The following is a 24,316-nucleotide window of genomic DNA, read 5'->3' on the forward strand; positions in this document are numbered from 1 at the left end:
GAGGAGGTACTACTTGGGAGGATGAGAAAGAAGAAGCTTGAGGCCAGTCTCTGCACCTTAGCAAGACCCTGTCTCAAAAGAAAAAAGAAAAAGGTCTGGGGAGAAAACTTAGTGGTAGAGTGCCCCTGGGTTCAATCTCTAGTACCACCAAAAGAGATAGAGGAGATTAATGGTCAGAAGGGAAAAGGAAGGAAGGCAAATGTCCCACCTACCGGGCCGGCCCATGCCAATCTTCTCCAGGTCCTCATTCTTAACATATTCAAAGTGGGACAGGCGGGTAACATTGAGGTCATCCCGGAGCCGTAGGAAGTACTGCTGTAGCTGCACCTCAGACAGCAGCTCCAGCAACCAACCTGTGCCCTCCTCTGGCTGCATGCTGCTGCTCCCCAGCCTCTGTGGAGAAGGGAAAAATGGCTCAGGGACCAATGGATGCAGCAAGGTAGCATCCATTACTATACAGCTGCCTAGGACTAAGACCACTTGCTTGCTCCCCAAAACAGCTACATCCACATGTCCCTATTCCTGCCAGCAACAAGAGTAGAAGTGGGGCAGCTGAGATACAGCCCTGTTCCTGGAGCAGTTAGGAGTCACCGAGTCTTAATCACAAAATATGTGATCTATGGCTGCATGACCCAAAATCAACTCTCTGTGCTTAATTTCCTTACCAGCTTTTATGTTTCCAGAGGTCATAAGTTCTTTGAAAATCTGATTAAAAACTATATATCCTCTCTCCAGGAAACAGTATCTACTCTTGGTCCTAAAATTTTAATTAAAATTTTTTGTGGGTGGCAATGTCCTGATACCCATCTAGGGGCTCCTTAGTTCAGATTTACCTCACAGAAAGATCTAAATGAAGTTCCTCCCAAAGCCTGACATCACTAGAGCCTTTCCCTTCAATCCTAAGGCCAATTCATAGGCCACCACTCAGGTGCCTGCAGGGTCACAAATGTAAGACAAGTGGGAAGGGTGGGGATCTGAGTGGCCTTCAGATACTCCAGCTCAGCTCCTATCAATGGTTTTCACAAGAGACTGAGGCCCAGTATTGTCACAGTTTTCCAGTATCTGACACCTAAATTTATATAAAATCTTGCCATTTTTTTTGAAAAGGTAATACGTACACACGGTAAAGTAAACACGGGAGTCTTATTATTCCCTCCCCTACTGCATAGCCACCTATCTCCTCATTCTCAAGGCCAAGTGCCAATGGTGCCTTTTACGTGCTCTTTGAGACTGGTTTTCCCTCACACAAATATTCAAACGTTATCCATACTGTTCTGTTTCTCAATTTCTTGTCATACTTTATCTTTCTACTGACTTTTAAACGATGTCAACTAGTTCAAGTCTGAAACACACACACACACACACACACATACACAGTGCTGGCAAAACAAAACATCTGCAGGCCACTATCAGCCAATGAGTACCAGTAAGTGACCTCTGACCTATACTCTCAAACCCAGAGACAAAGGACAGTGGCACCTTCAAAACTAAGCAGGCTGACCTACCAGACACCAAGCCCATCCCTGTCCAAGTAAGAGAGCTCAGCCCGCCAGCCCCTGATCACTGCTGCATTTCCAATGAGGAATATAGGCAGAAGGGAAAAGGCCAGCTGTCCGGCTGGGGGCCAAACAATCCTCCCTCCACAACCTAGAGGTGGCCTCATCCCCAGCTCTCAGCACAATAAGATGCACCAAGAGAAACAGGCACTCACAGCCCAGGCCCAGCATGAGCCTCCTGCCCCCACAGTTCCCAGTGGTCCTGCCAACTCAGTGCCAAGAGCTCAGACTTTCCCAGGCAGCTTAGAGCAATACAAAGAGTGACAAATGAGAATGAGAAGCCCTCAGTTCAAACTCTGGCTCTTCCACCAAGGCGAATGAGCCAGGCAGCTGGGCCAGTCTGGTGGTTTCCAAACTTAAAGCTGTAACCCTTTATTTGGATGGTTGTCATAGGGAAGCACATCCCTCTAGGGGACATTTTTGGTTGTTACAATGTTGGGTGGGGGGCACTGTGACATTTAGTGGGTGCCTGGAGGATAAAAACACGAGTTATCCTACAGTGCACAAGATGGTCATAAACAATGTCCCAAATCCCACATAACTTAATTCATGCAGGTGGAAAACATTCATAATCCTACATACCTAGACTAATTCCATTTTACATATGTGTAAGAAAATACTTTCACAGTTTCAATATGTACTGAGTTTCCTTGAATGAAACTATTATACAAACTAAAGAAAAACTGAACTTTGCTTTATGCAGAACATAGTAAAATTTCACTATTTGGAAAAATGTCAGTGAAGGCAATCCGCCCTTATTTCAAAATTTCCCTCTCTGTCAGCACTTGTAGATACAGCCTTCACGGTGCTTATATCTGAGGTCTTAGAATCTGACTTCTTATGCTGTTCAGTGTACAGACATAATAAGAATACATAAAATACCGTCAACTTTATTTCTCCTAAATATTACAGTTGACATTATGATTATCTGACTCTATACACAGTGAACTGGTTACATTTCTATAATTGTATTTAGAAGAGTAATAATTTTTTAAGAATCCAACACTTCAAAACTATACTTACTATATGCCAGTTCTAAATGTTTAGCTGTATTAACTTGTTAACTTCCATAAAAACAACCACTTGCAAAAATGGGGGTTTGAAACTTAAGTGGATGGGCATCAGTGCTTCCCAGAATAAAGCCCAAAGGTGTACTGTGAAAATCACTGGCCTAGGCAGGTCTCCCTGTAGCCAGGTCAGGCAGAGCCAGCCAGCATTTCCCCAATCACTGCCTTGCCCCTGGACCAAAGTAATCCCACTGGCTACACAGCTCAGCCTCAAGATGTTTGCCCTACTAGGGCATGCAGTCTGTAGGTTCCCTGTTCTTTCCCCCCAACCAAGTTCCAGGGCTCCTGGGTCCTCCCTGCTAAATCATCTGGGTTCTGGAAAGCAAATCAAAGTCATGTCCTGGGTGGTCAGGGTTGGGGAAAACCCAGAGGCCTCTATTCTGAAGTTACTTAGAAAGCACAGCCTGGTCTGTACCCTTCCCTGGAACACCAGCTAAAAAATTTCTCTCCTCTGCTGGACCCATCTCCCCACCCATCTCCCCAGTCCAAGGAACAGGATGGTTGCGTAGGGGGGTATGTGGGAAGACTGGGAAGAACACTGGGATCCCAGTGAGGAGAAAGGGTTCAGGGTCCCAGTCCTGTCTCTACTACTGAGCACAGGGTGACCCTCTCACCTCCCCTCTCCTATCTCTACCTCCGACCCAGTTCTTTGTCTGTTGAAGCAGAGTACTGCTGCAGTTTCCCCCGGCTCAAACAGTCCAATTCTGCATGTGCCTGACCCCCGTGTAGTGCAGATTCTGCGTACCTGTCTGACAACGTGTAGCTCCATGGCTGACACGCAGGCACACACTTGAGCGGGCTCCTGCATGTACTTTTCTAACGTACACCAATCAGAATGAATGTAGCAGCTGGAAAGGAAAGGCCACTCAGCCCAGACCCCCAGAGTCGAGCCTCATAGGAGGTGTTCTACAGCCATCCCCAGTCCTACTATGCCCCTCAGTTAAGTGCCACTGCTAAGGAGCTGACCCTGTCCCAGCCAGTCCAACCCTAGCCCCCACTCACTGTGTACAGTCGTCGCCGCAGTCTGGCCAGGAGAGGAAAGGAGAGCTCTAGGCCAGGAAAACGACGAGCTGCCGGCATCTCCACAGAACTGAACTCTGATCAGGTCAATGGGGCTGTGGCCTGGGAAGTGGGCGAACAAGGGCCTCAGCTCGTTTTATGCTCTGCCCAGAGGGAAGTTGGCCAGAGATCTGTTCCGAGTCCCCCAAATCTCACATGGGGGACAGGAGTAGGAAATGGGGCAGAAGAATAGGGTAGCTCCCTCTGCTTTGCTGCAAGCTCCGCTGGGATTTCTACAACTGGCTGCAGCCTGGATCCTCCGTCCTGTTTCTGTCTTCTCTCCAGTGCAGTGGTCACAGCTCCAGCCCTACTCCCTGGCTCCCCCACCCGACTTCTGCCTGTCTGCCCGCCTTCCCTCCTCCCTCCCTCTGCAGCTGAGCAGCTCTGACACTGGCTGAAAAAGGACCTTTCTGAATCACTGCCAAGAGGACGGCAGGAATAGGGGGAACTCTTCCTCCCAGCTACCCGCTCTGGCCTCCCTGCCTCCCCATACACAAGGCCCCCTGTTTCTGGCTTCCACTGCTGCCCTCACAGTTGCAGACAACTCCTGGGATTTCACAGTGGGGGAGATGTGACTCAAAACAGCATTTAGGGTCAAGGGGTTGCAGGTCCCCATATGGGCTTATCGAGGGCTGTGGGGACTAGAATATAACCTGAATTGGGGGCACAGACCCCAGACTCTTTCCTGGACCCTGAAAAAAGATCCTTCAGAGACCTTCCCCCATCCCCAAGTCCCAGTCTTGGCTGGGCGTCTCCTGGCTCAGAACCTAATGTCGCCCTGTTACCCTGGTGCCCGACGGAAATAGGAGGCCGACAGCTTGCCAGAGTGGGGCAGTCCAGCCAAGAGCAAGGGTGGGGGGAGTGTAAGGATCTCCACCCCCAGCCCTAGGATTGCCGTGTCTGCCTACAAAATGCTGGGTGCCTTCTCCCCAGACCAGTTGGCAAACGTCTCAAATAAATATGTTCCAAGACCTCTGCTGGGATGCCTGTACCAAAGCTATAGGATCCCAGGCTACAGGATGCCTCCTGTATAGCACCCCACACAGACAACAGACACAGCTTAAGAGGACTGGAGACACTCTATCAAGTCCCCATGGGCCCCCCATGTCCTAGAGCTGACAAATGGTCCCTCTACCCCTTCTCAAAGGGCACCAGCTGCTCTTACATCCCCCTCGCTACGGCCCCTAGACACACCTGACAGCTGCAAGAAGTCCCTTCCTGCTCTCCAGCCCCACTGGCTATGCCTGAGGAGCCCCTGTTTCTTGCACACTGATGGCTTGTCCTTATTCAGCTGATCATCAGCTCAGGAAACCCCAGCTGGCTCTCAGGGTAAGCAGCTGGGGTTAAGAGAGTTTTGGGGATTCAGCATCCCAGGCTTTCTTTCAAAGGCTTTTTACAGTGCTAGACATTCCTAGGGGTGTCTGCAGAACAGTCATTTCCTATTCTGCTGGGGGTGGGCAGTAAGCAGTCCTCCTTCCTCTCTCCCTATCATCTACCACACAAAGCTATGGTCAGCCAGGTACAGGCTCCCCTCCTCAGTCCAAGTGAATATCTAGTCAGAGAGCTAGGTCAGAGCTAAGGAACAAGAAAGGTCAGGGTGAAGTTACATGGACAATTACTTTTCCCCACAAGCTGGCAAATCACACCCTCAGACTGGAGAAGCCTACTAGCCTACCATCCATCAGGCACCACCTTGAAGTACACTGGGGTTTGGAGACAACCTAAACAGATTCCCTGTACTGCAAGATGGGGCTATTGGATCAGACCAGTCAGATTAAAAACTACAGTCATCCCAGAGAGATGTGCACCAAATCCACCAGAACCCTATGCCTGATCCTTCCCTGATTTTATTTTACTGATACTAGGGATTGAACCCAGGGGAACGACATCCCTAGTCTGTCTGCCTGACTGCCTATCTATTTTAGGACACAGTCTTGCTAAACTGCTGAGGCTGGCCTCTAACATGTGATCCTCCTGCCTCAGCCTCCACCGTAGCTGGGATTACAGGCGTGGGTCACCGCACCTGGTCTGACTCTTCCCTTGGGTGTATAGTAAGAACAAGTTCTAGCAACTTCCCCAAAAGTACAGCTGTGGGAGGCTGTGAAGAGAAGCAATGTATATTGGGGGTCAGAACCAGGTGCATTCCTGAACACCTTATTCCTAGCCATGGGAAATAGCCCCAACCTTTCTGCCTCAAAACTCCCCAACATATTCCCTTTCTCCTGTCAGCTACTGCCCCCTACTGGCTAAAAGAAAAAGTGCTTGAATTTCAAAGGGAAGGGGAAAAGCCCCATAAACACAGTGATCACATTTTCCAAAGCTAGAGGGACATTTAGCTTGATACTCATACTTAACAGGCTGTAAACAGGAATGTCCAGGACACATATAGTTCCCATAAGGATGTGAAGACTGAACTTGAATCCCAGCAGTGCTTCCTAGGCTCCTAGGGGGCATTGCAGAAAGTCCAAAAGGCAGCTGGAGTCCCAGGGGACTGATGCACACCACAGCAAATGCTAGCATCCGAAAATTCACTACCAACACCACCCATTTCAACCACTGTCCCCTACACACACACACAGACACACACACACACACACACCATGCTTTACCCAGTCTCCTGGCCCCCAGGATCTGTCCCAGGCCCAGGAGCACAGAAACTCTTTACTCCTGGAAGGCTGCTGCAGAGTGCAGGGTTGGGCCTCTGCTCAAGGCTTATGATGGGGCCTGGGCCTCAGGTACCTGGCTATTACCTAGCTGTTCCCGTTACCTGCTGTCCCTCTTCACTCCCAGCCAGGCGCTGGTAAGCAGATCTCTCCCCCATGAAGCCCAAATTCCCAGCGTTAGACCAGGGAGGGAATCAGCAGTCGCCTGCAGCCGCCCCCCCTCCAGCAGCACCAGCAGCGTCACTGCCCTGCGTCCAGGGGGGATGGGCCTCGAGCATCCTCCAGGAGGGCAGGGATTGCTTAAGTGCCTCAGCTGGGAAATGGCTCCAGTCCACGCCCCCCATACCTTACAGCTTCAGGTCCGAGAAGGGTGGCTGATGCCCCTCCTGCAGGGCCTGCCTCTGTCCCCTCCCCCAATCCTGTCCCCAGCCTCCATTTGTCTCTGCAGCACTGCCCTACCCCAGCCAATAAAACTGCAAGCTAGCTTTGTCAGCCATGACCCTCAAGAGAGTCAGGGCAGAGGCCCCACCCATACTGATCACAGAACCACAGCTCTTCTCAGTCCCTGACCCACCTCCAGGGATTCAGAACCAATTAGGTCCTTAGGGATACAAGCCCCTCCATATTCCATGATAAGGGGGGTCCAAATCTAAGAAGCCACAAAAGAAAAGCCTCCACTGCAATTAGACTGGAGACCCCTCTTTCTAGACATCCTGGGGCCTGAAATCTATACCTCCACCTGCTTCTACTCTGCTCTAAGAATGCCAGGAGCCCAATGCTTAACTTGTATAGCTCCCTTCAGACACCTCACCAACCCACTCCTCACTCAATCACACAAGCTATGCCCCCCACACTGGAGGAAGACAGCAGCCTACCTGCCCTGGCCTGCCTCGTCTCTACTGGTCCTGACCTCACCCTCCCCTCTGTACCTGGAAGTACAGGGTAGGCCTTCATACTGGGGCTCTTCTCTGACTTCGGAGTGAAAAACTGCTTCAACACATGCCTACGCAGGGATGCCTCACCCATCCCTGGGGTGAGGCCATGGCCAGCCACACAGGAAATCCCACTGTAGAGGCTCCTTCTCTCCCTCTAGCCCCAGGGTCCCAAGGTGCTACACACACACCTGTCATCCTAATGGCATCTGAAGCATCCAGACTCTTTCCTACCAGATATTTAGGGCTGAGCTCAGGCTACCTTCACTCCTCCCTGGGTTGGGGCAGAGGAAGAAGAGATGCTTGGAACACCCTCTTCTCCACTCAGTTTCAAGGCTGAGGAAAGAGATATCAAGGAGGGCACTGGGTAAGTTCCCATCAGGCTCACTCCTCATACAGTCCCTTCCACATCTTTTTTCTTTTTTTTTTGGGTGCTGGGGATCGAACCCAGGGCCTTTATGCTTACAAGGCAAGCACTCTACCGACTGAGCTATCTCCCCAGCCCTCCCTTCCACATCTTAAAGCTTGATGGGTAGGGACAATACTCTGCCAGGCAGGGGGTCCAGAACACATGGTTTTATTCTGTACAGAAGCTCCTTGGTATCTTATCACAGCCATGGCAGAAACTAGTCCTGGCAACAGCTACAGCTCTGCAGAACCCAAAGCCACCAGGCTATGAAATAAGGAAAGCTGAAAATGTCACATCTACCCCTTCTTGTCCTACTTGGATAAAAGTTCTGATCCAATCCATTCCTCCTCCTTGCTTTCTGTCTGTCTCATTCCTCCAGAAACCCTATCTCCTAGAACCATCTTGTGACACTACAGGATCTAAACCACCTCTGGGAATCAGGGAACACCCACATCTATACCCCTTTGGCCTTCATTTGCCCCTTTATCTCTCTACACCATGTAACTAAAGGGAGTCAGGAGTAGCTGGGGACAGCCTAACTCTGCTGTCCATTCCCCTCTCCAGATTCTCTCCAACACCATCAGTGAAGTGACAAATCCACACTGAGGAGCAGACATGACATGCAATTTCCGTCCAAGAGGATTTTTCCAAAACAAGCTACCATATCCTTGAGAATATATGCCAACTGTACTTCCAAATTGGCCCTCTCATACCTTTGTTTCCCTCTTCGCCAAGTCCCAGAGGAATAACAACATATTAGAGAAGAGAGGAGGGCTTTCAGTACCCCTCACCAATCCATTGCCAGAGGTTTGCCTCCCCGTGTGAGCCCACCAAGTTCAGTTAGCCTCAACTCACCTCTCTATGTAGGGCACAAGCTTCTGGACCAAGGTCAGGAAGGTTTCCCTCTGGACCTCATCCCAAAGGGAAGTGTACCAGGCAACCTTGCACCTTCAGGTCAGCCTGGTCTTACATCATACTGATCTGAGGAGGTGGCTGGTCAGGGGCCAAGGACGAGAAGGGAATGATTCAGACACACAACTTAACTGTCCACACCCTCTTCATGTCCAGTACATGGGGAGCTTAGCCACTGAGGTCCTGAGAGCAGGCAAGGCTGACATGTGTTTGCTGGCAATGCTGGGCCTTGAAGCCTCTTCACCTTGCTAAACAGTTACTATTTCCTAAGATTTCTGACTTTACCTTTTATTCTCTTGTCAAAGGATGCTCTACTTCCTGGGGGTCAACTCCTCTCCTTCCAAGGATCCTACTGCCACCCTGTGCTGCCTATGTCCATTCCTAAGCTCCTGCAGCTCTCGACTCACATTTCCAGACATTTACAGGACAGCTCCATCAGGAGGCTGCACAAGTGCCAAAACCTACAGTCCAAACTGAGCTCATCACCATCCCCTTGAACCCTGCTAATTCTGCTCCTGTACCGTGACTAAAAACATCATGAGCCAACTCAAGCCAGAAGCCACACTACCCAACTCCTTCCTTTACCAGGCTACCACAAAATCATGTTGCCTCGACCTACTCAGTATTCCCTACACTCAACAATACCACTGGAATTAGGAATCACAGAGGTCTGAGCCAAAATCTTAGCTTCATCATGTTCTAGATGGACATTTGGGCAAATCGCTTAACCTCTTAGTTTTAATTTCTTTATCTGTAAAGTGAAGATAAACAAAATCTCCCTCACAGAGCTGTTAAAGAGTCCATGACTTAAACTGGGCGTGGTGGAGCCTGCCTATTAATCTCAGTAGCTCTGGAGGCTGAAGCAGGAGGATTGGGAGTTCATAGTCAGCCTCAGCTACTTAGTGATGCCCCAAGCAACTCGAAAAGACCCTGTCTTAAAATAAGATATAAAAATGGCTAAAGATGTGGCTCAGTGGCTAAGCGTCCCAGAGTTCAATCCCTGGTACCAAAAAAAGAGTCAATGAGAGAATGACTAGCACAGCACTTGACACATGGTTGCCTGTTGTTATTATTGTCATCTTGAGGTAGAAGAAATAATAGGTAGAAAGGAGAACACAAAGGAAGGACAAGAAAATGTTGGTTTTTATTTTTATTTTTTTCTTGGTACTAGGGACTCAACTACTGAGCCACATCCCCAGCCCTTTTTAAAATATTCTGTTTAGAGACAGGGTCTCACTCTGTTGCTTAGGACATGAATAAATTATCAAGGCTGACTGTGAACTCATGATCCTCCTGCCTCAGCCTCCACCGCCACTGGGATTACAAGCCTGTGCCACCACACCTGGCAAAAAAATGATTTTAATCCAGAAGTTCCACATACTTTTCCAGGTCTGTTACTCTCTAACGCTATCTTCCTTGCAGGTCTATTATTCCTGGAAAATCTGTAAATCTACCTGAGCACTATTAATTAAACCTCCCAGTAAAGACTGAGCAAAGAGGCAGGATATCTTGAGGAATCTATAAATCAGGAGACTTTCCAGTGCTGTCAATCAAATAATGAAGACCACATCATCCTAAGGATCCAGACCAATATAGAGGTCACCAGAATGATTATATAATTCCTACATACCTTCCCATACCCACCCCTCAACAAGTTTCCTTTAAAAGCAGACCTGGGAACCCCAAAACCACATCTCTCACTCTTGGGATGTCCCACTCTCTCCCTCAAATGAATATTCCTTGCTTTACCTCCAAAGGCATCTCTTTCAAGATCACCCTCATTTTCCCTTGAATGTGTATCTCCTTCCTAAATAAACCTTCATCTGTGCCTGGCTGACAATGTGAAATTCTTTTCTGTCACGTATGCCAAGAACCCCACTGGTCCTGAGTCAGGTTCCCCCTTCTCTCTGGGAGCTCCTTGGGGTCTTTGCAGACACCTCTTCTCCTAGGACAGTATGAAGAGCCAGGTCATCCCCCTTGCATCTTTCAGTATTTGTGAGTCAAACCCCCTGTTGGCACACAAGGCCCTTCAGAAGCCATTCTTCTATTTCTTCACCTCCATCTTACCATTCATTTTAAATGTCTCCTGTCCTGGTCAATTCAAATACTTGCTCTTCCCCAGACATACCCTATTCCTTAATTTTAATGCCTCTGAGCTATTCTTTGTCACACTTACTCTTTTTATCTACAAGATGAACTCCTACATACCCTTCAAGATCCCTAGCAAATGCCATCTCTTTTGTAAAATCCCATTTCCTATTTCCAAATGATTATTTGCAAATGTGCCCATGTTGTTTTTGATAAAGAACATTTATAAGGGCTGGGGTTGTGGCTCAGTGGTAGAGGGCTTGCCTAGCATGTGTGAGGCCCTGGGTTCGATTCTCAGCACCGCATATAAATAAATTAATTAAATAAAGGTCCATTGACAACAATTAAAAAAAAAAAAAAACATTTATAAGCAAGAGTATTAGAGGGATGGGGATGTAGCTCAGTGGTAGAGTGCTTGACTAGCATATGGGAGACCCTAGGTTCACCTAGCACTATGAAAAAAAAAAAAAAATGCTTTTAAACAGGAGTAGTATAAGCATGCCAGTAGTATTTCAAAGGTTAAATTATCCACCATGCTCCAATTCTTAAAAGGTCACTCTCTGTAACCCTCTGTAATAGTACATAATTCTATTGTATAATAGAAGTATGTAATAGTACACACTTCTATTGTGGTTTACACATTGTAAAGTGCAAGAAACCTGGTTGAGAGTTTGATGAAAAGACTTCAGCCTTAGTGACGGTGGAGAAAGGTGCTGCCCCTTTTCTTGTGTGCTACTGCCACCTGACTGCCCCAGTGGATACCACAATCCAAGGCTGGTTGCCTCCCCCTGCCCCAGCTTTGCTCCTCCCCATTATTTCTAATCCAGAGAAGCTAGCACCTTCATGAGAAAAGAAGCTTGTCAATCTCATAATAGCTACTCCTAACCCAGACCCACTAAGCTACTTTGTTCCCACAAAGCTGTTTCCGACCCACAGTCAACTTAGCCAGTCCTGAACCAGCCTTACTAGGAGCCTTATCATCAGACTACAGAGAAGAGTTGGGCCATCGGATGCAAGAAGGAAAGTCTGGGCTTATCAGGCATCCCAGTCTCACCAAGAGGAAGGAGGGGATCCAGGGAGTGCCAGGGTGGGCAGAGAAACACCAGACACAGGAACCCTCCTATGACTTATCTCCTCCTTCTCTAATGGAGAAGGTGTAACTATTAGAGAGGAAGGGAAAGGTCCTCTGGAACATGACACACCGTGCTAAACTCATCACCTGTCCCAAGTTGGTCTTGAAAGTATTATGAAGTTATTTCATGCTGCAGAAGCTAAACAGCAGTATGCCAACCCTGCCTATCAGATATGATACTGAAAACCCTAAAGTGCTCCTGGAATATGCCCCCAATTCCTGCACATACATACACAAATACCTACAGTGTGTGACAGAAGACAAATTCCTGTGGTTCTCTGGGTCTCATGGCCATGCACGCCATGCATGTTCAGTGCTAGGGCTTGGATGCAAGTTCAGAGAGCTGCCTCTTGCCCATCACCCTGTTGAGGTACCAACGCAGTACCAGGGCCCAGCAGGACCCAGGGAAGAGAGGATGGTAGGTGGGAAGAAGGATGCAGTCCAACTCCCTGCAGTCTGCCACTCCCAGAGTTCTTCCAGGGCTGCACAGAGGCTGCCCAGCTGGTCACCCTGTCCACTGCTGGCTCAAGCCTCACCCCACCCCCACCCCCACAGCAAGAATCCAAAGCTGAAGGGACCTATTGTTGGGCCCTGGAGGTGGGGTGGGAAAAGAAACAGTGGTGAGGAGATGCCAGAACAGAACAGTTACTCTGCAAGAAAACTGCTCATCCCCTTCAGACTATGTCCACACCAAAACCCTAGGAGCTGGGAACATGCAACCCATGCAGGCTGCAGGGCTTAGAAGAGCATGAGAATGAGAGAAATGCCAGGAACTTCAAGATACACATGTATCACCACTCTCCACACTCTTCCCATCCATTTGACCAATGAAGAAACTCAGATCCTAAAAGGGGAAAGGGTTTGCCTAGTCCAAGGCATTAAGAAGCTGTCATAAGGGATGGATCCTCAGTAGTTAGGGGAAGCAAATGTTCAGAGTGCTAGTTTTTTGGCCATGGGGGGAAAGCCCTACCAAGGTCAGGAACTGGTGAAGTTCAGGGGCCTGGAGAGGGGACCCCACCTCATTTAGTGATACAGCATACAGAAGACAGGAAAAAGTCAGTGTTGCCCACCTATCTTGGGGGCAGTAGGGGTTGGGGAAGGAAAGAGCTGCTAAAGGGAGGAACCAGGCTAAACCTCATGCCCCCTCCCTCTCTTCAGTCATTCTCCATGTACATAATATCTGTTCACCCTAAGTTAGGGATTCTGGGGAAATTTGAAGGAGCACAAGTCAACAGTCTGGGTCCTCAAGAAGATGGTACTGTGGCACACGTCTGTAATATTAGCAGCTTGGGAGACTGAGGCTAGAGGACTGCAGTTCAAAGCCAGTCTTAGCAATTTAGCAAGGCCCAAAGCAACTTAAGTGAAATTGTGTCTCAAAATTTTAAAAAACTAAAAAAGGGCTGGCTTATAACAAGGAGATGAAGTAACCAATTCCAAACAACCCAGAATTGACAAGATATAAGAATTAGTAAACGTGGGATGAGGGTGTAATTTAACATTAGAGTACTTGCCTAGTACATGCCAGCTTCTGGGCTTATGAAACAGTTTTATAACTACATTCCACATGTTCAGAAGTTGAGATAACTATTTTTTTAAAAAGATCCAAATCAAATTTCTAAAATAGCCAGGCATGATGGTGTATACCTATAATCCCAGCAACTCAGGAGACTCAAGTGGGAAGATCTCGAGGTCAAGGACAGCCTCAACAACTTTAAAGCAAGGCGCCAAGCAACTTAGTAAGACCATGTATCAAAATAAATATTTTCTTAAAAGGGCTGGAGATGTAGCTCAGAGGTAAAGCACCCCTGGGTTCAATCCCTGGTATCAAAAAAAAAGATGAAATTATGTACAATACGTACAAGCTCTTAACTCCATGCTTCATATGCACTGACTGATTTAAAACCCTCCTAGGGACTCTATCCTCAAATTTTACAGCTGAAGAAAGTGACCCTCTGAAATAACCAGGGTCACCCAGAGAGTAAAAGAGGAAGCCAGGATTTGGGCCATACATAACCATACACAAAACTGCTTGGCTCAAGGACTCAAGTTCCCGGAAGACAGAGCAGAAGTCTACTACTCCACTGTATATGACAGGTCAAATATATACTACACCATTTTCTGGGACTAAATGAATTTATGGATTCTATAAGACAGTTTAAAGAAGAGCTTGAGATTCCAGGAGAAGACATCAGATTCACCCATGTAGATAATTTCACTCTTTTATCCTTAAACTCTACCAAAATTATAATTAAAAAAGGTTTTGTTTTGTTTTGTTTTGTTGTGAATGGCATAGTTCCCTAAGGCTGGGGAAACTGGAAGAATGGACAAACATATCTTTGGAAGTTGAAAAGATGGGCCAGTGACAACTGAAAGCAGACCTGAGAGAATCCCAGGTTACAAGGTGAGAGGAACTCAATGACCTCACAAATCCTTCAAAAGTCTAGAACTGGCAGCCCCAAGCACCTGTGAAAGAAGAGGTGATGTGTCCAATGGGAAATGCTAAAAATACAGGAGTACTGATACTTAGAAGCTATATAAGAAATAGTAAGTTATGTATAGTGGTGCATACCTATAAACCGATCAACTCAAAAGGATGAGGCAGGATGATCACAAGTTCAAGGCTGACTTTGGCAACTTAGCAAGACCCTGTGTCAAAATATAAAAAGCTGGTGATGTGGCTCAGGAGTCAACTACTTGCCTAGCATGTGTGAGGCCATAGATCTGATCCTCAGTTCTGAAGAAAAAAAAATACAAAAACAGTAAAACTTCTCATCTCCCTTCCCAATATAAGCCAACAAGTGACTGCCCCTCCAAACCCTGACAGACCCAAAAATTTCCCCAGAGAGATAAGCTGAAGCTCTCTCTACAGTGCCCCAGGGGCTTGGTGGACAACAGAGAGTGCACATCCCAAACAAGGGAAGCTCACAATGTAAGTGCCACAATTCCAGTTCCTTTTTCTACCTGAGAACAGAAGCCTCCAACCCCTTAAAAGACAAAAAGTTTGTTCTCTGGGCCAGCCAGGTCAACACACAAAGTTCAAAGTTCTCCCAGCACTGTAGTCCTTAAGAGCAGACAACAAAAAATTACCAGAAGCCCAGAAGAAAATTTCAGACAAGAGTGATACAAGGTATAGCCACAAAAATAACAGGATTTTCTTTTAATTGGGGGAACAAAAAATTGCAAATGAGAGCAGAGAAAAAACTCAACAGATGCAATCCCATTCTAGTAGAGTCTAAAGTACAGTGGGTGCTTGTAAATATTTGTTGTATGGATAAATGAGGTATAATTCACTTCTTTCAAACTTTAATAATTATACAAATAACAATATAGATCCTGATCCCACAGAATTGGAGTAGAGCCCAAGAGTCTATATTCTAACAAGTTCCCAAGTGATGCTGTTGTGCTGATCCATAAAGCACAAACCGAAAAGTAAAGGTCTTCTAAGCTCTAGAGATTTTTTTGCCCTTGTATGATTAAAGTCACCTGCAAGCTTGGAAACTGTCAATGTTTGGGTATCCCTTGAGATTCTGATCACATCAGTCTAAGTGAGTCTCAGACATCATATCTTGAAGTTTCTTCAAACAGATCTAAACTGGGGCTGAGAACCATAACTCCAATGAGAGCCCATAATTGTGCCAATCATTTGTCCTTGCCAGAACAGTCTGTTCTCAGATATTATCTCTACTGTTGACCTGGACCACTTTTTTAGAATGCCCTTCACACCATAATTATGAACATCAGTTTATGGGTCTACTCATTATTCAGAAGATAATTCTCAAGGACAAGTCTCGTTAATGTCAGTGGATAAATAAATCCCAAAAAATTGTTCTAAGAATTTTTTCCTTATTAGATTTTCACCCTTGATTTTTTTTTTAATGGAGACCTCTAAACTCGATTTGTTAATCAAGCTTTCTTTGAAAGATTTTTTTAAAATGAGATGTGAACTACCTCATAGAATAAAATAGTATTAACAACTCATCCTCACAAAGGATATAGAATTATTTTAGACTGCAATGTAAATTCTGAAACCTAAAAAGCAATGGAGTAATGTCCCAAAGATGCTGAAGAAAAACAATTTCCAACCTAGATTTCTATATTCATCTAACTATCTACAGAGTTATTCAGTGTCAGACTGGCACACTCTCAAGCTTACCACCCCTATACACTGCTCTCTCCAGAAACTACAGAGGGTATACTCTACTAAAAAGTAAAGGAACCAAGGGAAAGACAATGGATACAAGAGATAGGAGATCTAATAAAGAAGGGCAGTGAAGGAAATGCCCAGGATTTTGAAGGTTGCCCAGTTCATGCCACTGCAGGGAAGAAGGATGTTAAAGAGTCTTCTTCAGAAAAAAGAATTTGACAGAATACCTAATGGAATTGACATCTTGGGAAGTGTAGACAGTTACTGGAGAATGTGACTAATCAAAAGGAACAAAGAACATTTGGCAGGGCTAGAGTATATAGCTCAGTAGTAGAGAGCTTGCCTAGTATACAAAAGATCCTGGATTCAACCTCCAACTTAGAAAAAAAATTAATTAAGTAAAAAGAAAACCAAGCAAACAAAAACAACTTCAGAGAGAACCAAAACTTGTTCGGGAAAGGAAAAGTCACCACAGTTTATGATATCATAATAACAAAACAATCACTTAAAAGAAAACAATACAATACTTCTAGAGTGGATGTACAGAAGATGGGAAGAGTGGAAGGGTGAGAATGGGTGAATGAAAGTCAAATCCTCATCTTACTGACCAACATAGAATAACAGGGATCAGGTTTAACCTCCTTGCTGAGACACAAACAAACAAACTAGGCAGGAATATAGATCTCCCACAGGCAGGCAGGATAAGGGCCTTGGAGAAGGAAAGGGGAGGAGGGGGGCATCATGCCAACCTGAAAGAAGACATCAGGTCCAGAACATCCTGTGACTCCCTTACAGCTTCTACCACAGGAACTCCATCTTAGTTAGAACCCGTTTCTGTTCCTCACAGCTTCAATCACAGAAGCCCTTCCTTAGAGGCCCGTGCCTTTACCAAAGGCCAACCATAAGCAGACCCCTACCCAAAATGCTTCCTCTCCCCAACACAGGTGTCAAACCACAAGGATGGCCCCAATCTCTTAATTATGTAAATAAGAGATGAAATGATGCAGTTCTGATTGGCTTAGAAAGCTCAGAGCTTGAAGAGTTTGATTGGTCCATGTTGACATCCCTCACCCCATCAATCAACATCAGATATGCCTTTAAAAACCCAAAACAAAAAGACACCCATTGGCCCTCTCTTGGGGTTCCTCCCCTTTGGGAGCTCTGCTTTCTGCTACTTTAATAAATCCCAAGGCTTTTCTCTCACTCTTGTATCCATGAACTTCATTCCTTGAATTTGCTAGACAAAGAACTCGACTGCTTAATTCCATGTTACAAGCAAACAGACAAAACACAAAAAATACTTTAAGACACAAGATATCAGAAAATAACAGAGTGAATCCTTATGACTGAGAGTTTATAGGATATGCCATGGGGAAAAGAACCTAGCTGAACCCAGGAAACTCCCTGAATTGAGAAGATGGAGCTAAGAATCCAGGAAGATTTAGGTGGTTAGTGTTTGCAGAACAGAATCAGAGAGGACAAAGTACCACCGATCTGGAAAAGGTCCCCCTTGAGGATCAGCACAGCACTGGTTATCACAGGAATGTGAAGAAACTATCCAAGGCCAGGGATATGAACCACCCTGTTCATAGAAATAACAGTGTCTGGCACTCACAAGTCTGGGAAAGTGCTTGTTCTCACCAGCGAGATTGGAAAAGGTAAGCCCTGGATAGAATGCACCAGAAGGTCTTGCCTCAGCAGTGGGGAATAACTAGCCCTAGACTGAGTACAGTTCTGGTCCCACCTAGCAAAACTTAAAAACAAGACCCAAAAAGATCAAACCATTTCCAAGCCACTTAACTGCATTCCAGAACAAAGCTCAAGGATTCTTATAGGAATTCAAAAATATTCAGCAAACAATTAGGTGAAATTCACATTGTGTAACAGCCAATTGAAATTTATCAGGCGTGAAAAAAGCCAGAAACTGACTTATAACAAGGAGATGAAGTAACCAATTCCAAACAACCCAGAATTGACAAGACATAAGAATTAGTAAACGTGGAATGAGGGTGTAATTTAACATTAGAGTACTTGCCTAGTACATGCCAGCTCCTGGGCTTATGAAACAGTTTTATAACTACATTCCACATGTTCAGAAGTTGAGATAATTATTTTTTTAAAAAGATCCAAATCAAATTTCTAAAATAGCCAGGCATGATGGTGTATACCTATAACCCCAGCAACTCAGGAGACTCAAGTGGGAAGATCTTGAGGTCAAGGACAGCCTCAACAACTTTAAAGCAAGGCGCCAAGCAACTTAGTAAGACCATGTATCAAAATAAATATTTTCTTAAAAGAGCTGGAGATGTAGCTCAGAGGTAAAGCACTCCTAGGTTCAATCCCCAGCGACCGCCCTCCACGAAAATTTCTAAAATAAAAATGACAATGCATGATAGTAATATACAAGTGGACTTAGCAGATTAAACACTGTGGAAGAAAAATCTGGTAAATTTGAAGACACTGCAATAAATAAATAAACAAACAAACAATAAGACTATCCAGAACACATACACAAAGGAAAAAGAAGTTAAAAAATAAACAAAGCAGCAGATGAACCTGGTGGCACACACCTATCATTCCAGCCACTGGAAGGTGTAGGCAGGAATATTCAAGTTTGAGGCCAGCTTGGGCAACTTAGCAAGAACTTGTCTGAAAATAAAATAAAAGGACTGGGGATGTAGTTCAGTGGCACAGCATGCCTGGTACCTTCTGTGTTTGATCCCCAGTATAGGGGGAAAAAAAAAAGAACAAAGCATCAAGGAGTAGTAGGCCAACTTTAAATATAATACATGTATAATGAGTTCCTAAGAAGACGACAGATAGTTGAAAATAAAAGGAATATTTGAAGAAATAATGGCTGAAGTTTTCTAAATTTGGTTAAAACTATAAGCACACAGATTCAAGAAGTTCAATGAACACCAGTATAAGAAATATGATGAAAACTACATCAAGGCACATCATAATAAAATCGCTCAAAATCAGTGATAAAGAGAAAAATTTTTACAGTACCAAGAGAGAACACAGTGAACATAATCAAAGCACAATATCTGCATGTGTGGAAATGTCAGTGAAACCCATTAACTTGTGTAATTAATGTGTTAATTATAATAATTTTAAATGGGAGAGAGAGAAGGCATGTAATGTACAGAGGAACAAAGATGATGGCCAACTTCTTGCAGAAACAACAGGAAGTGTGGAAACAATGGCATAACACAACTAAAGTACTGAAAGAAGGAGCTGGGGTTTAGCTCAGTGGCAGAGTGCTCACCTAGCACACCCAAGGCCCAAGGCCCTGGGTTTGTTACCCAGCACCACAAAAACAAGAAATGAAAGAAACGTGACAACCTAGAATTCTATTTCAAAAGAAATATCTTCCAAATATAATGGAAAATAGCCTTTTAGACATACAAAAGCTGAAAGAATTCATTACCAGTAGACCCACACTAACATTTATTTAACAATGTTAACAATAAATGTTAAAGGAAGTCCTCCAATAGAAGCAAAATATCACTGGAAATACAGATATATGCAAAGAAATGAACAGCACTGGAAACTGTACAATAGTATCTACATGGGTAAACATTTAGATCTTTTTCTTATTATTCAAATCACTTTAATAGATGAATGTAATATGAGTTTATAACATATACTTCTTTTGTACTGGAGATTGAACCCAGGGGTGCTTTACCACAGAGTTACATTCCCAGCCCTTTTTATTTTGAGACAGGGTCTTGTTAAGTTGCTGAAGTTGGCCTCAAAATTTGTTATCCTCCTGCCTTAGCCTCCTAAATCACTGAGATTACAGGTATTTGCCACCCAGTTTATAACATACTTTTGACAATAGCAAAACAAGGAGGAGAAATAAAAACACTATTTTAAGTTCTTATACTAATATCACTTGAAGGTGTTATAAGTTAAAGACGTATACTATGAATCCCCATAGACATTACAAGAAAATGACCCATAAGCACAGATATAAAAATACTCGGGGCTGGGGAGATAGCTCAGTTGGTAGAGTGCTTGCCTTGTAAGCACAAGGCCCTGAGTTCGATCCCCAGCACCCAAAAAAAAAAAAAAATACTCAACAAATTCCTTAGCAAGGGCACGGTGATAAACACCTGTAATCCCAATGGCTCAGGAGGCTTAGGCAGGAGGATTGCAAATTCAAAGCCAGCCTTAGGAACTTAGGCCCTAAGCAACTTAAGGAGACACTGTCTCAAAATAAAAAGAAAAAACAAAAAAGGCTGGGGATGTGGGCTCAGTGATAAAGTGCCCCTGGGTTCAATCCTCTGTATGAAAAAAAAAAAAACAGGGCTGGGATTGTGGCTCAGTGGTAGAGTGCTCACCTAGCATATGTGAGGCACTGGGTTTGATCCTCAGCACCACATAAAAATAAATAAATATATAAATAAATAAAGGTATTGTGTTCATCTACAACTAAAAAAATTATTAAAACAAAAAACAAAACAAAACAACAACAACAAAAAATACTGTACCAAAAGATCTAATCAGTGCAATCAAATAAGAAAAAGAAGTAACAGGTAATAAAGATCAGAGAGAAGTAAAATTGTCTTTATCAGAAGATGGCATAATTTATGTAGTAAATCCAACAGAAGCTACCAAAAAAATCTATGAGAATAAGTCAGTTTAGCGAGGTTGTAGGATTCACATTCCATGTTAAAATATCAATCGTATTTATAAGTCAGGTTCAGTGGCACAAACCTGTAATCCCAGCAACCTGGGAGGCTAAGGCAGGAGGCTATTAAGTTCAAGACCAGCCTCTGCAACCCAGTGAGATCCTGTCTCAAAATAAAAAATAAAAGGCTAGGGGATGTAGCTCAATGGCAGAGTGCCCCTGAGTTCAATCCCTAGTACCAGGAAAAGGAGAAGCGGGGTGGAAGGAGCAGGGAGGTGGGGAATAATACTTATATATATTAGGAACAAACAACTAGATATTGAAATGGAAACAATACCATATTATTGCAGTATTACTGACAATAGCTAAAAGGTGGATGCAACCCAAATGTACATAAAAGGATGAATAGATGACCAAACCGTGGACTATTGATAGAGTTATTCTGCCTTTAAAAAAAAAAAAAAAAAAAAATTTCGGGCTGGGAAGATAGCTCAGTTGGTAGAGGGCTTGCCTTGCAAGCACAAGGCCCTGGGTTCGATCCCCAGCACCCCAAAAAAAAAAAAAAATTTCTGACATGCTACAACATAGATGAACTTATACTAAGTAAAACAAGCCAGTCACAAAAGACAAATACCATATGATTCTACTACTATGAGACACCTAGAATAGGCAAACTTATAAAGACAGAGAGGAAGTAGAACTATGGTTGCCAGGGACTAGATACAGAATTTCAATTCTATAAGATGAAATATTATAAACATTTTAATACCACTGAACTGCACATTTTTAAATAAAGATTAAAATGGTAAGTTTGTTACATATATTTACCACAACTAAAATAGTTTTTAAGCTGGGCTTGGTGGCACCCGTATAATCCCAGCTACTCCAGAGGCTGAGGCTGGAGGATCACAGGTTCAAAACCAGTTTGGGCAACTTAGTGAGACCCTATCTCAGAATAAAAAAATTTAAAAATCTGGGGATGTAGAGTGCCCCAGGTTCAATCCCTAGTACCACAAAACAAACAACAACAAAACAGATTTTTTTTTTTTTTTTTTTTGCAGTGCTGGCCTCGTGCTTGACAGGCAAGCACTCTACCAACTGAGCTATCTCCCCAGCCCAACAGATTTTAAAGATTAAAAAAAAGCCATAAAAATAATAATTAAAAAAAAAACAAAACAATATTAAGCCAAGTGTGGTAGTACATGCCTGTCATTTCAATGACTTGGAAGACTGATGTAGGAGGATTGCAAGTTTAAGGCCAGTCTTGACAACTTAGTGAAACCTAAGTAACTTAGGGAGACTCTGTCTCAAAATAAAAAAATAAAAAGGGTTGGGGATGTAGCTCAGTGAAAGAGTGATTCTGGGTTCAATCCCCAGTATCACCAAAAGCAAAAACAAAAAACTTCTCTTCAAATATACAAAGTTAAGAGAATTAAAATACAAACTACAAACTTAAAAGATTTACAAATCATATACCTGATAAAGGGCTTATATCCAGAATATAAAAAACTTTTCAAAACTCAACATTATAAAAAACACACAATTAGAAATGGGTAAACAATCTGAAGAGACACATCACCAAAGACATACTGTTGGCAAATCAGCACATGAAAAGAAGCTCAGCATTAGTCATTAAGGAAATGCCAACTGAAACTATAATCAGATACCACCACAGACACATCAGAATGTCTAAAATTAAAGAGACTAACCATATGAAGTGTTAGTTGTATACTGAACTGTTCAACCACTTTGGAAAACAGTCTGGCAGTTTTGTGTTTGAGCTGGGCTTTTACTGGGTTGTTCAGGCAGGCTTTGAGCTACTGGGCTCAAGTCATCCTCCTGCCTCAGACTAGACTACAAGCATGTGCCACCATGTCCAGGTTTTGTTTTTGTTTTTAAATACTAGATGTTTTCTCATTTATTTTACGATTTGAAAAAATTAAATTTATAAGACTGAATAAAGAAATAAATACATAACAAAAAAATTTAACTGGTTCATAAAACAATTGTACAAATTAATGGAGAAATGTGATCAATATGGCAGTTTCTTGAAAGCTAAATGTTCGCCTACTATAATGATTTAACCATTACAATCCTAGAGATTGTAGAAAGAGAAATCCTAGAGATTTAATTAGAAATCCTAGAGATTGTAGAAAGAGATTGTAGACCCAAGAGAAAAAAAAAGCATATATCTATACAAAGACTAAGATAAATGTTCATAGCAGCTTTATTTGTAATACCAAAAACGGAAAACAATCCAATGGGTAAATGGATAAAGACTGTGGCTTTATGTATGCAACAGACTACTCAGCAATAAGAGGATGAACTACTGATATACGCAACAATGAGGATGAATTTCAAAAGTTAAAGGGTGAAAGAAAGCCAGATTCATAAAAAGGCACATGCCATTTGATTTCCACTTACACAAAATGTTAGGTACTGCAAACACAAGAGTGACAGAAAGCAGATCAGTGTGTTACCTGAGGAGGAAACAGAAGAGAGGTGGGAGGCATTCCTAAGGGGCAAAAAAAAAACCTTAGGCATGTTCAGTATCTTGATCATGATGATGGCTTCAAAGGGAACACATGCTTTAAACTAACTAAATTGTTTTTTGTATGTTTTAAGTATGTTCAGTTTACCATGTCATTATACCTCAATAAAGCTTGTTAAAAACAAAAAACATCTTCCAGAATAAGCACAGAGCAGGGTGGTAATCTCAAACTTAAGACATACGATCCTGTCTCCCCAACATCTGCTGATCAGAGGTCCTAGGAGGTGGGAAATCGGCAGGTACCACTGCACTCAGAATTCGGAAAGTCATGGCCCACTGAACGGACAAGGAAACAAACCCAGAGATGTTATCTTACTCAAGGTTACAGAGTTAGTAATAAGTAGTATCACCAGATCAAAACAGATAAGCCTGATACTAAAGCCTTTCTCCTGCTCTTCATCTACCACAAATTCAAAAAGTAGACCTAAAACAAGTAGGTGAAGGTACCCGTATGCTTATATGTATGTGCTTAGAACAGACAATTCTTTCCACTGAAGCCAGAGAGCCAGAACCCCTCTTGCCATTCCAGAAGAGCCAGGTATCGTGGACACTGCAACTGAACTTCCGGTATGTGAGTGTTTGGGAAGCAGTGTGACAGGCACGGGATGAAGCTGACAGACGAGTTTGGGTTTGCCTGAGGAGCAGACTAACCGGCTTCTCCACCAGTCCCAGCAGTCCCAGCCACCACCACTCCCTCTGCCCCCACAAGAAAGCATTATCTCCACCCAGTGTAGTTCAGGACTGGAGTCTGGGGGCTATCTGACTCAGCCACTCATGAGTTGAGGCAAAGATGGGTCAGTTAAGGCCCTGAAGCAGGCAGCAATTCTGCATCCATCCCCACCTGAGGACTAGAGAAGCAACAATGCTGACAGTGCCAGGAAAGGGATGAAGAGCCCTAGGAGGATAAAGCCCATAAGCTGCTAACCAAGCCCCCAACCCACGCGGGAATAAGCAGGACTGGCATTCAGGCTGAGAGTCAGTAAGAAGCCAAATCTAGTCCCTGGCCCTGGCCTCTGTAAGCCCCACCTCTAAGCTGGGCCCGGAGCAGGCCCTATTCCATGCAGAGTCCACAATACCACAGCTGCCCATCTGTCAATCTCCACTGGGTGGGGTTAAGGCCTGCACCACAGAGACAGTCCAGATGCAGCAGTGCAGGTACACCTTCCT

General features: G+C 44.2%; 1 protein-coding gene across 15 annotated transcripts in view; it reads right to left on the reverse strand.

The window, feature by feature from the left end:
* Positions 1-24,316, reverse strand: part of TNK2 (tyrosine kinase non receptor 2) — a gene marked incomplete at its 3' end in the record, with an annotated part of 47,328 nt that overhangs the window by 21,678 nt on the left and 1,334 nt on the right. For 10 of the 15 annotated variants that reach the window (XM_079156131.1, XM_079156134.1, XM_079156130.1 and 7 more), the window contains exons 2-3: positions 3,626-3,745; positions 213-393 (exon numbers count right to left, since the gene is read on the reverse strand). In XM_079156131.1, the coding sequence (XP_079012257.1) occupies positions 213-393; positions 3,626-3,703 (259 nt within the window). In that variant the 5' untranslated portion in view covers positions 3,704-3,745. Of the gene's footprint in view, positions 1-212; positions 394-3,625; positions 3,746-6,449; positions 6,664-24,316 lie in introns of those variants that run through there. The other 5 variants (XM_079156128.1, XM_079156126.1, XM_079156129.1 and 2 more) reach the window with 5 other exon arrangements.

The sequence above is a fragment of the Sciurus vulgaris genome, assembly GCF_902686455.1.
Source record: "Sciurus vulgaris genome assembly, chromosome: 10".
NCBI lineage: Eukaryota > Metazoa > Chordata > Mammalia > Rodentia > Sciuridae > Sciurus > Sciurus vulgaris.